Raw genomic sequence first — 12,881 nt, 5'->3', positions numbered from 1 at the left:
TCTTTGCAAGTAATACATATTAAATGTATTTTTCTTTGTATGACGAGTGGCAATATATTTGTATTATTGTAATATGTTCTTCAAATAGAGAATAGGGTAGTTTCAATGAAACACCAGGGGTTGGTGAAAGTGGAAGAATGAATGTTAAAAAACTCCTCCCACCACAATCCATGCATGGGATTTGACTAGGAATGCGTGGCCTTGTTCAAAGTTACGTGGCACTGTCTATAAGATTTGAGGTTTTCAGAAAACTAAGACTGTGATCTCCTGGCGTATGACATTTTGTAGGAAGATGGTTAACAGCTCCAAGGCAGAAAACTAAGACAGCAGGTTCCTCCAAAACAGTAACCATCTAAAAAAGACACCATATCATAACCCAGGAGACTGGAATATGCAAATGAACAGGATTTCTTGTCCTGAAAAAGTGTAAAGACTAGCATCCTAATCAGCTGTCCCATACTACAGAATGCAAAGGGATATTACACGGGAGAGAAGCATGCCCTGATACTTGAAAATGAAATCAAATTCCTCACTTCTGAAAACAGGCAAACACCATTTTCTTACTGGTTCCATATAAACATTCATCCAAGCTGCATCATTTCAAAGGAGGATCTTCAATTCATCTTTGGGGGAGGTGGAGGGACAGGAAGATTCCCTAGTTTGGGTGGAGGTGGTGGTACTGGGTTAAACAGGGGAGGTGGGGGAGGCATACCAGGTGGCATTAGTGGTCTTGGGGGAGGTGGAGGATGTCCCAGAGGAGGAGGAGGCATGGGTGGTGGTGGTAGGTTAGGAGGTGGTCCAGGGGGTCCTATAGGTGGTGTGGGGGGAGGTGGAGGTCTAGCTTGGGGCTGCTGCTTCGGATCATTCTTGAAAGCAAACTGAAGAAAAAACTGCTTTGTATCTTTGTTCCAGTGGGTCCAAAATTTGCCTTCTGTTTTCTCCACCTCGCGACTTGGGACCTATACAACAAATACATATGGCTATAAAATGTGAATACCACAAAGACCAATAATGCAAACCAATTACATAGAATCACCTTGTACATCTCATCTGCATTCTTGCACTTTCGGCAATGATGCAAATTTATTTTATGTAATTAACATGGGAATAAAAATATATAACAACTTACCCTCCAAACTATAAAGAACAGAAAATTTTAAGGTTTTGAAAAACAAATTAAAAAGTTATTCTTTAAAAATTGCTTTTATTCTCTACAAGACTTTTTAGTAACAAGGAATGATGGTAGTTTGGTAACTCGAGTTAGTCTTTGATGTGACACAGAAGTGTATAGATGGTCTTTGGTCTGTTACCTTCACCACATGTGTGATGCTTTGTTTTACATGGCTGACTTCTGTTTTTGGTTGTTTAAGTATATTTATTGCTGGGAGTTGTCATCCATGGTTGGTAAGCTACAGCAAAGGGTTGTATTTTTTATTGTTTTGTGTATTGTTTTGTATAATTTTAAGAGTTGTTGACATGTGTTTTGCTGGTTCTTTTTTCCAATTTACTTGTCCAATTGTGCCTGTATAACAGTTATGGGTGTTAAATTATCATTATCATCATTATTAATGACAACCAAATACCCAAGGGCCAACTGGGCTGTATGACCCTTACTCAAAATTTCCCTGACATCAGACATTCTGACCTGAAAATTTCAAGAAATATACAGGGCTGAGGAAGAACCCACCATCAATGAGGCAATTCACGCATTTTGGGGGCACACACCATTCTGTGTGTGCGTGTAGGGAAGGCCATGCAAGTACAAAATCAAGATTTTTCAGCTGTGTGCAGCAAAAAGTGACTATGTACATATCACACTCCATTGCATGTAGTGCTGTTAATAAGCTGTATTGACACATGAAGAATAATGGGCATACCGTATATTTTGATCAATGTCCATTTAGCCCAAAACTTTTCAGACATCTGTGGGCATGTAAGAATGGCTGAAGGCACAATACTGCCCAACAGAAAACAGTTACCTAAACAAAATAAGTTCACTGTGATGAAATTATTTTTAGAATTATAATCAGATTATAGTTCAGGCCATGAGGCACCACCTTCTCATGCAGAGGCTTGGGTTCAGTCCTCAGTGACTTCATATGAGATTCATGGTGGACAAAGTGGCACTGGTGCAGATTTCTCTGAGTTTCATCAGTGGTCCCCTGCTAATCATCACTCCACCACTGCTCCATATTTATCTATCACCAACATCTGATGTGTGACACAGCCTTGACCAGGTAGCACAACCTTTGTCTTTCAGCTATCAAGGTTCTTCTCTGACCAGGCACTTAGCTGGCTATGGAGTGAGGATGTTACATTTTTTTAGTGGAAGATAAACATATTGTTTAAGAAGGGATCAAGAAAATTACATAACAAGCTTAATAATTTTTGGTCTTCATCAAATATTATTAAGATATCAAATCTAGGAAGATGAAATGGGATACATATGTAGCTAAGATGGGGCACATAAGAAATGCATACATCATTTTAGGTGGAAAATCTGAAGAGGATAGACTAAATGTGACACATGCTTAAACAAGAGGATAATATTGAACTAAATCTTTAAAAAAAAAAAACAGGGTGTGAATTAGATTAAAAGGCTCAAGAGAGGCTTCAGTGGCAGACTCTTGTGAAAATAGGAGTGAATACATGAGATGCATAAAAGGCAAGAAATTTCTTAACCAGTAACCAACTATCAGATTCTCAGAGAGGACTTTGTTCCGTAGAGTCAGTTGATTTTAGAAATATTTTTAATGTTTTGTACGTGGTAACCTCTATTCTGACAATCAGTTCTAGACACATGATATAATTAGAATTACAGTCCAGGAGATAAAAGCATACAAGATACAAAATTCTTACCTTGAAAGCAATGGTTTCATAGGGTTCTGCAGCAAACAGCAAGTACTGCCATTTCCTGTCAGGAGGTTCAACTTTCTGTTCGTATGCAGACATGAAACGATGTCGAGGGGCTATTCCCTCTGCTATTTCTGTAGACAAAAAAAAAAAGAAAATTAAAGTGGAAGAATTTTGTCACGAGGTTCAACTTTCTGTTCATACACAGACATGAAACGATGTTGAGGGGCTACTCCTTCTGCTATTTCTGTAGGCAAAAGAAAAAACATTAACGTGTAAGAAACCTTATAATGGAAGGAACCTACGTCTCATGTGGGTATCGTAGTTATATTTTAACATGTTTAACATGCAATTTCTGCAGTTATGTAGTGCTGGCTGATATCTGGAACAGTGGTTATGAATGAAAAATCTGAAGGGATGTGAAAGAAGTGATCATCACCCACTATTACTCTGTCCCTCACCTGGTAAGGCCAAAAATATGACAAAGAGATCTCAGACAACCCCTGGCCTTGATTTTAGCCACATACATACACATGTTAACTTCATACCAACTTACTCAGTATTAATCAAGAGTTTGCAATAAAATGCTAATAAGAAATCTATAAATTGGACCTCAGAATGTCTTTATTATAATATTTTTATCATGTCAAAAATACAATATTCATCTAAATGGAAGACAGGACTATTTCCCTACCTTCAGATTTAAAAAAAGAGTCACCTTGAAATTCAGTGTAAAATATACACTGTGACATGATGCCTAAAAGCCAGATTAATGGAGATAGAGAACCGAGGCGGAGGTGTCCAATGCTATGCAATGGGCTGTTAAAACATTTTTCTGCAGCAACAAATGGGTACACAACAATCAGTCTGTGTCAAAGTTAAATACAGAGGACCAGCAAGGCCTGAGTAGCTCCATGACTCCCAGAGCTGTGACATAGAACAAGATGATCGTAAGTCCTGTGGGACTTGGAACCAGGAATGACTGTGCTGACAAGCGCCAGCAGAAATTTACCTGAACTGAGCCTGGAACAGGGGAGTCAACAAGAGTAAAGACATTGAGACCAGAAGCATAAGGGTCAGTCTTGGTCGTTAGAATCCAATGACAGAAACAAGTGCATGAAGTTACAGCAGACTGGAGAGACTTGGAAACTGCTGTAGTTTCTTGTCCTTGCCTTGTCCCTGACGAAAGTGTCCCTTATACCATGCAGGAATGGCACGGTGGATCATCTTTCTGTAGGTTGTGGCCAACTTCTGGCCAACTTCTTCCAGGACACCACCGCCCTGGATCCATTTCTTTGGTTTCTGGCAGTGACCTACAGCTAGATGCAAGTCCTCATGCTCCTTCTTCAGTGCTCCAAAATATTCCACTGCGGCCTCTTCCTCAGGGACTTCCTCATGCACCACTATGGAATCTATGTCCAATGAGGTTGGCTCCTTACTCTACAGACAAGCCTCTGCTGCTTCTCGGCAGGCCTTATTCCCTTCCGGCCAGGCATTCGTATTGGCTTCCACCTTGGCTGTTATCTGTTCTATCATGGTTATCAGACATTCCATCATCTGTTCCATTTTGTTTTCATTTTTGTAGTATGGCCATACAATGAACCACTGCAGTTTCCAATCCACACTTCTCACATCAGATGTCATGTGTAGAAGTGACTCTTGATGGGGTGTTGGATTGGATTTTGGATTTACTGACCACTTATACACATGATACCTAAGTACAAGTAATTACAGCGCCACCGCTAATCTCCACATTTCACAAATCACCACAGCACCCATTTCACTAGACATTTCCTGATAATGCATTTTAACGGTGGAGATTCTTCAGCTTCACATGCTCAAGGCTTCTCTTCACAGGACTGACTTGGTTGCCCCAGTAGTTTTCCTTATAATTCCTCAGAATGGAATGTGCAGACAACACCGTTCATTCTCGTATGCTGACCGTTTCTGTGGGAATGTGTTCATGTGACCCCGGTTATTAAGAGTCTGCTGCTCCAGCAATGAGCGCTGTTTTGCGACCATTACCCAGCAACAAGTCTACACGCTACAATATTATTCTACAATAAGAAATCTTAACCATCTTATATCTTCTGGGATTTGGTGCCATTTAATCTGTAACATTTATGGACATTTTGGGGGACTGTACTGCTCTTTTAATGATGCTTTCAAAAGTTCAGATTACATAGTGTCAAATGACAGGATTAGTGAATAATGAACACTGGAAAGTGCATGGTTGTGAACTAATTTGAAGTTCTAACCCAGAATTTGTCTCCAAGGGACCATGCCCCCAAACTTAAGTCATGACAGCTGGTCCCCAGGCCAAGATCTGAACCCTGGACCTCTAGAATATAAAGCAGGAGTGACACATACACACCAGCATTTGACAGAATTGGTTCTCACAGTGGTGACAATGAAGGGTTCTACATTTTGGGATACAATGCTGTAATCCAGATAGCCAACTGATATTTCGGAGGAGCATATTGAATACATGTTTAGGGTTGAAGAGTAAAGCAAGCAAGATGCCAATATGAAGCAGGCAGTAATAAGTTGGATGACTTACTCAGGACTACAGTGGATGGAACACTTCAGCGGTGTTTGGTTTGTATATGTGAAAGATGACATTAACTAATTTTTTCACAGAAATCTGAAAATCACAGAAGCAGGTAAAAAACCCGAGCAAGCATAAGTAAACTGGAAACATACAGGGATGGACCATGAAGACAGAGATTCAAGGACTTCCCTGTGGACTTCATGACTGGAGTTTAAGTTGCTGAAATCTTAATATCTGTACAGTATTTACTGAGAAGGTGCTACACAATATAAGAAAAAAAAAAAAGGTGAAGAATGAATACATGAACGATTTAAGCATAAGATATAAGCTGTATTTTATTATAAATAAATTCTGCATAGACTCTACAAAATTTAATGGAGAAGATATTTTAAGAAAGCAGTCTTCTGGGCTTTGGCGCCGTTACCGTGTCTCACGGTGTTGTCGCTTGCAGATTTACCTATACTTTTTCTTCAACCCTGAAGATGGGGGCGATACGTTCCTCCGAAACGTCGGTTAACACCACATATACACGGCGCCAAAGCCCAGAAGACTGCTTTCTTCATAGTCACCGCCGTGAAAGCCTCAAATCTTACAAGATATTTTAACTTTTATGGGCAGGGCAAGCATACAATGATGAATCACACAGGATCATTCTCATAAATTCTCACACACATGACTAAGTTTTTGTCATGAAACTAGTGAACAATGTGCATGAATTATATGATGCATATGGTGTATACCAACCTGGATAATCAATCTGAAAAAGCAAACTCTGCTGACTGCTTTCAGGCTCACGCTGCTTAGTGACTCTGTATCCAGGGCGACCAATCTTAACAAATTTCTTAGGCTCAACTCTTGGTTTTTCTGGGGCAGGCTGTAAAGAAATATTCAATTCATGACATACAGAATGATACTGTCTTCATAATTGGTTCTGAATGACTATTATTAATGTACTGAGATTTCTTCCAAATGGCACACATGGAAGAAAAGAGTGGGAAGGTCAACTACAATTTGGAGTGCACTTATTTTCCAAATGCTATTCTTTGCAACTTTGCACATTAATTTTATACAGACAAAAATCTAGTGATGCTATGCTTATCAACTGACACAGACCTATTTTCTTGAAGTGTGTTAAGTATCACCAGTGAACAAACGTTTCAAATAAAAGTTGTAGACCTTGATGAGTTCTGCATTTACTCTATGTACCACTATAAGGGTTGTTCAAATTAAATCCATCTGTGGGGTTTCAAGCAAATAAGGCCAGCTCCAGGTGATCAGTCAATTGTGAATTGCGCGTGGCAGAACAAATGAGAATGGTGGGACACTGCTCCAGTGATCGAGGTTAGCTCTTTCTAAGGGACCCAACTGCGTACGTGTCTTGCCCCCTCACCTGAGGATGGAAACAGATCCAGTTTCCAAACCGCCATGTTTTCTAGTCTCTAGAATATCGGACAATGGAAAAAGTCCAAAAACCCAGTAATTCTAAGTGTTATACACCACTGTCAGAACCCTTTAGTATCTACTTCATTTATAATATATTAAAATTTGCTTCACCTGTTGAGGTGATTCCTTCGCTTCCTTGGCTGCTCTACGTGCAAGATTGGCTTGATGTTTCTTGCCTTGTGTATGGGCCAAATAACTTCCCTCATTGTTATGAAGTGTAAGACAAAGTTTACATTCATAAGAACCTGAAAGAGACAAAACCATATCCTTCACAAAGTATACAATCACAGGACAAAAGTAGTGTTAAAAAACATTGCATGATTACTAGGATTAAGTTTTTCCAACACTAAAATTAACCAGTTAAGCGTATATATTCCATATTCTTATCTCTCCCAGAGTGGGACGTTAAAATCCTCCAGACATTTAAATCTGTTACTGTGGTGTTTAATTTTTTTTTAAGTGTTGGTACTTTTTAAAATTCAATATCTCACACACATGTCATTATAAAACTGAAAAACCAATTATCAGAGTTAATGTAGCTACATTTTCATATATATAGCCATTACATTAAGGTTTATATATATATTTTTAGTAAAATTCCATACTTCTGTCTCTATTCTAAAAAAGTACACCATTGGCATGCATTTCAGCTGGAAATACATGATCAGGCCACGCCACAGCTCAAGCGGTTAGTCACTGGCTTCCCACCGGGGCGGCCCGGGTTCAATCCGGGGTCTGGTCAAGTGGGATTTGTGGTGGACAAAGTGGCGCTGGGGCAGGTTTTCTCTGAGTACTTCGGTTTCCCCTGCCAATCTCCATTCCACCAAATTTTCCATCATCATAATCACCCAGGGAAGGTACAATAGATCAATCAGTGGCTGCCGTGCTGAGTGGACCCAGCTGGACTCCACCCCCCCCCTTACTTACTTACTCATGGAGCTGAGCCCTTGTCGAGGAGCCACTAATTCTGCAGCTACTCAAGAATTTCCCAGCATTTTATGGAATCCGAAGGTTCGTTACCGTGTTTACAAGAACCCTCCACTGGTCCCTATCCTGAGCCAGATCAATCCAATCCATCCCATCCCATCCTGTCTTTCTAGTCACATTGGACGGACTAGTCTTTTATAATTGTTTTTGTATGCCATTTGAAACAAACAAGAAAGGATGAAAGATGTACATTTATCTGTGTATGTGCATTATGAAACTAAGTCAGCTTTCAGAATTGTCACTTTCCTGGAAAGTATGCTGTATTCTTAGACAACTAGCCTTTGAACAGTTATGAACAGTTTTTGTTGACATACTGCCAGCAATTCATCACTAGCGACAATTATCAAATTTTACACAAAAAACAGAAAGATGAAATTCTATCATGGTTTGTTTCAGCCCCCCTAAAGTGTTGGCCTAAAGTACATAAAATCATCACTTACCTAAATGGTTTTTCATAAAATATGGATCCTTGTTTAAATCAATAGTTTCAAGTGCTAGCTGACGGAGACGTTCCCGACGATCTCTGTTGGTTTCCGACCATGATGCCTGTCCACCTCCTCCAGTTTTACCACCAGGGCGGTTTTGAAAATCCATATTGTGTCAGCACTGCTACAAAAAATCTTATACATCATACAGTGTCTGTGATTTGAAGTGTTTACTACAGTACTTATTTCTGCTCCTTACTTTAGTTCTTTCAAATTCTATCACATCATGTCATCTGCTAAAAACAATACAGCCAGTAATCCTAAGCAAGCTATAACTTATTAACTTACAAGAATAATTTTGCACATATAATAAGTGCCCATTCCTGGCAAGTTAAAAAGTCATTTCCTTGGTAAATTTTATTACAGTGATGTTGCTTTCATTTTGCTGTTTGTATTGATTACAATTTTTTTATTGTTAGTGGGGTGGCACTAAGTCCCTTGTACTGCGGCCATTTCTGGCCTATTGTACCTGCCCCAGATGATAGGTGAGGGTGATTGTGGAGCAATTGGTGGAATGAAGATTGGCAGGGGAATTGATTACAGTTACTTACATGCAAAATCTTTGCACGTTGATATACTAATATTGCCTATACTAAACATATCTGAGAGTTAAAAATTTTATCACTTACCCACATTTAAATGAATAAATTTCAGAATTTACCATTAATTTATTATAAATAGATTAAGAGCGACACAGCAGCAGACAAGCATGGCACACTCATCATGGAAACATTTTAATATTTGGAGTAATGATTCATGGTGACTATTTATATAACTACAAAGTTGAGCAGAATGCACAAACATGAATCAAGCTTTACGATTTTGTGTGTGGTACAAGATATGTTGGTTCTATAAAACGTTGGGCAGTTTATACCACAGTCATTATTGTTTCACGAACTTTCAGCCATGAAATGTGCTTTGTTACAAGACTTGTGCTTCTTCCTACCATTAATCAATCTCAGCTTAGTAGGAAACGGATTATGTTGTTTTGGGTTATGTTTTTTTCCCCCCCTTGGCACTACAGCCCCAGTGGGCCTAGGCCTACCTCCATGAACTCCGTTCACTTCGGTTTTTCTAGATCTTAGACATTCGGTAGGACTCCTAGGGCAGGTGATCAGTTCGTCGCAAGGCCTCTACCTGTACACAAACACAGAAAACCCCCCACAAACATCCATGGCCTGGGTGGGTTTCGAACCCACGATCCCGGCTTCCAAGTAAGCGAAGACGGTGCACGCCTTCGACCGCTCGGCTACCGTGACCGGCTTTGGGTTACGTTTAGCAACATAAAAAAAATTCTGCGGGTTTCAATTTAGAAGTAATAAAATACCATTATTATGCCTCATGTAAGTGCAGCAAGTCGAATGCACTGCCGATATGGCTGTTCTAAATTACACTGAATTATGTTCCAAAACAAGAAACTTCTTAAGTTTAAGGTCTTTCATTCTGGTCCGTCACACTAACCAATTAACAATCAAGTTCCTTCCGTCAAATGTGACACTTTTTTAAGTTTATTTACAGACAACACACGTCAACAACATCCCGAAAAAGATTGGGCCAAGCGGGAAAGAATTCTAGGGATTTTAAGAATTCTTACTTCAAATAACGAAACATAATTTTACAGAATTAACGACGAATCAAATAAGGAAGCTACTGTGGTGTGTGAAAAACTTTTAGTGAACCGACATTCTGGGTAATTTTAACTATTTGTAATTATTTTAATTAACTGGAACGTGGCTATCTTGGACAAAGTGAAGTTTTGTGTGTTGGTGATTTCTTTTTCTACTATAAATGCCTCTGATGATGGCTCCGTGGTGAGCCGAAACATGTAAGGCAGGTGCTGACGAGGTGGAAAACTTAAAAAAGTGTCACATTTGACGGAAGGAACTTGATTGTTAATTAAGAAACTTCTGTTTAGAAATGCAGGTTAAATATCTCTTGCCTGCAGCTTTTCAACACATACTAAACACAACAGAATTGACCAGAATATTTTCCAAAAATTTGCGATATCGCTTATTTACACCCTTCTGTTTTGTAAATACTCATTCCACACACCTATTCGTATTCTTCACTTTCTCAGGTACATTAATATTCAATTGTAGAATCCCTGAACTAGAAGAGATCACTAATTATACACCAGCACCAAACAATTGACAGCACAATCCCTTCCGGTACCTCCAGTTCAGCCCCGTGAAACTCTCATGTTATTGGTGGGCAACATGGTGCAATGCTGCTGCCATCTCTACGCATCCTACATTAACTAAATTTAAAATGGCCGAGAGCACAATCGGTAAGAAGTTATGCTAACATAGCAACTACTTTGAACGTCCCCCCCCCCCAAGCTTTGTTCGCTGGAAGAGCAATAAATACTTTTACAACCAGATCTCTTGTACTGCAGAGGTTTCCGCACCCAAACCTATTTATATTTTTGAATTGCGTTCAATATCACTAGTCAAGGAAGATGAGGTTGACAAGGCATGTAGCATGAATGGGGGAGGCGAGGAATGCATATAGGATATCGTGGGAAAGCCAGAAGGAAAGAGACTACTGGGAAGACCAAGGTGTAGGTGGGTGGACGATATTAAAATGTATCCTAGAGATAGGATGGTATGGATTGGATTGATCTGGCTCAGGATGAGGATCAGTGGAGGGCTCTTGTGAACACAGTACTAAACCTTCGGGTTCCATAAAAGGCTGGAAAATTCTTAAGTGGCTGCACAATTGGCGGGTTCTCAAGAAGGGCTCAGCTCCACAAGTTCAATATCACTTCACCCATATCCTTTGGGTTGGATTTATGTGCTATTAGACTTGGTCCCCCACCCTTTCCCACAAAAAAAAAAACGGAATAAAAGCCTCTGCAGCTCTGGAATACAAGAGATTAGGTTGCAAATTATTTATCTGGAGAAAGTTTCTCACCAGTGCCTCGAAAGTCATAACCTTTCTTTCACACGAGTACACCTGTACTCATAGTGGAGTTATAACCTCATAGGTGGGTATTGTTGTTTCAGAGGGATGTATACCACCATCCTGAAGTAAGAAGTCATTTCTACTCTGCATATGGCTGCAATATATTCCTCCAAACTGAACACTCTGGAATGATTTAGATGTAAAGGTTTAAACAATGGCCAGGATGCAAATTTGAGACAAAGGTTTCCAAAATAAAATCAATAGCTTATTTGACTTATTTATTATCACTATACAAAACAGCAACATCACATGTTAAGCCTGTAAGACACAGCAACCTCCAACCTTCTTGATCTTGTTCTCAGCTCGCTTGGAGAAGAACTTGGCTTTCACGATGACAGGCTGTTTTGGTAGGCTACCCTTTCCCAAGACTTTGTAATAACCCTGCAGATGAAATTAAGGAAATAACTTACAATAATGTAAGAGAGAAAACATGGCTGCTCAATGAAGCTACAGGATGGTGTAGCCAGTTAGTGAACTGTAAGGCTTATGTTTTTCCATCATTGGTACATTAATGACCACTTGTGCGAAATGGCATTGAAAACATGGAAAAAACAACTTGCGGTGGCAACTCCCAGACTAAGAAACTGAAGTGCTACTATTTCACCTCCCTGCCTTAACTTGTTCACACATAAAAGGTTTCGATTAGAAACCTGCTTATTCTGAACTCAGCCACATACTGAGTCAAAGATTAACTTCCAAACCTAGAGATGGTATGCCTACTAATCATGGAAACGACCATTGTACATAAAAAAGAAATTACGGGAAGAACATATGATGGCTATTTTCCTTTCATACTGAGACATATGGCTAAGCATAAAATTAATCAACAAAAATCTTCCTTTTAATTTCAGTCCTTTAAAAAAGAGTATGGTTTTCTTCAGAGACAGCTGACACTTTCGTCTTAAATACTGCCTCCATCATCATGATCAAGGAGTAACCAAAGCAAGAAACCAGCAGAAGAAGGTAGCAAGCAGAGCTGATTTTAGCTTTCCACCTGCTTCTGTTGCTTCCTTGCCTGGCTTACTCTTCAACCATGTAGAGATGATGTACTTTTCTGAAAACAGTGGGCTCTCTCAAAGCTTCAGCGTTCGGGCCAAAAAGGCCACACCCTTCACTGTCACTGATGTGAGAATGCCAATCCCAACATAGTTCAGTATCATCCCTAATAATTTTCAACCTATGGATCTTACGTAGTCACATTAGATTCACTCAATCTGTTGCAGCAAAATACTCTGATGAAGCCTTCACATTACTAGGTGGAAATTTTGGCTAAAAGTAAGAGCAATGTACACTCATGACCTAGATTTTATCTCATTAAAGTCTCATTTTGATGGAGGCTGTAGAATGTTGTACTTTAAAACAATATCTGAGAGATACAGATCAGTAGTATTACTTAGTGCCTCTTTCCTCTTTCACTTTCAGTTACTCAACCATGAGGACAAACTAGTACCATCTATCACTGCAAGAGTTCTGACAATGGAGAGTGGCCATATGGCAGCGGACACAGCCCACCCCCTGGTAAGATGAGGGATGCTACCACCCTTCTTAATCTCTGAGAGTCATCAAAAAATCACTCACAGGAAAACAACCTACATAGC

The 12,881-nt window shown here is 39.6% G+C and overlaps 2 protein-coding genes across 3 annotated transcripts in view; both read right to left on the bottom strand.

Annotated features, from left to right (window-relative positions):
• Positions 1 to 10,496, bottom strand: LOC111869542 (splicing factor 3A subunit 2). 2 transcript variants are annotated; one of them, XM_023861159.2, is made up of 6 exons: positions 10,372 to 10,496; positions 8,275 to 8,443; positions 6,959 to 7,092; positions 6,149 to 6,278; positions 2,860 to 2,987; positions 1 to 959 (listed from the first exon to the last, which is right to left on the bottom strand). In XM_023861159.2, the coding sequence occupies exons 2-6, from the start codon at positions 8,426 to 8,428 to the stop codon at positions 615 to 617; spliced, it is 891 nt and encodes a 296-aa protein (XP_023716927.1). In that variant the 5' UTR covers positions 8,429 to 8,443; positions 10,372 to 10,496; the 3' UTR covers positions 1 to 614. The 2 variants fall into 2 exon arrangements, with proteins under 2 accessions (XP_023716927.1, XP_023716926.1); XM_023861158.2 differs by having other exon boundaries at positions 8,275 to 8,440.
• Positions 10,497 to 11,487: 991 nt separating this feature from the next.
• The window catches only part of LOC111869543 (60S ribosomal protein L27a), a 4,613-nt gene continuing 3,219 nt past the window's right edge, over positions 11,488 to 12,881 (bottom strand). The window contains exon 5 of the mRNA XM_023861160.1: positions 11,488 to 11,664. Coding sequence (XP_023716928.1) covers positions 11,536 to 11,664 — 129 coding nt within the window. The 3' untranslated portion in view covers positions 11,488 to 11,535. The remainder of the gene's footprint in view (positions 11,665 to 12,881) is intronic.

The sequence above is a fragment of the Cryptotermes secundus genome, unplaced genomic scaffold (genome assembly GCF_002891405.2).
Source record: "Cryptotermes secundus unplaced genomic scaffold, Csec_1.0 scaffold196, whole genome shotgun sequence".
NCBI lineage: Eukaryota > Metazoa > Arthropoda > Insecta > Blattodea > Kalotermitidae > Cryptotermes > Cryptotermes secundus.
The sequence above is the reverse complement of the archived record's forward strand: the minus strand, read 5'-3'. Positions and strand labels throughout refer to the sequence as shown.

What these genes read in the sequence shown, in the direction of transcription:
- LOC111869542 (XM_023861159.2), bottom strand. Translation starts at nt 8,428, where the DNA reads ATGGATTTTCAAAACCGCCCTGGTGGTAAAACTGGAGGAGGTGGACAG. An exon ending in TTTTCAGATTGATTATCCAG is followed by an intron (nt 2,988 to 6,148) that starts GTTGGTATACAC and finishes TTTTGTCTACAG; the next exon opens with AAATAGCAGAGGGAATAGCC. An exon ending in ATGAAACCATTGCTTTCAAG is followed by an intron (nt 960 to 2,859) that starts GTAAGAATTTTG and finishes TTTGTTGTATAG; the next exon opens with GTCCCAAGTCGCGAGGTGGA.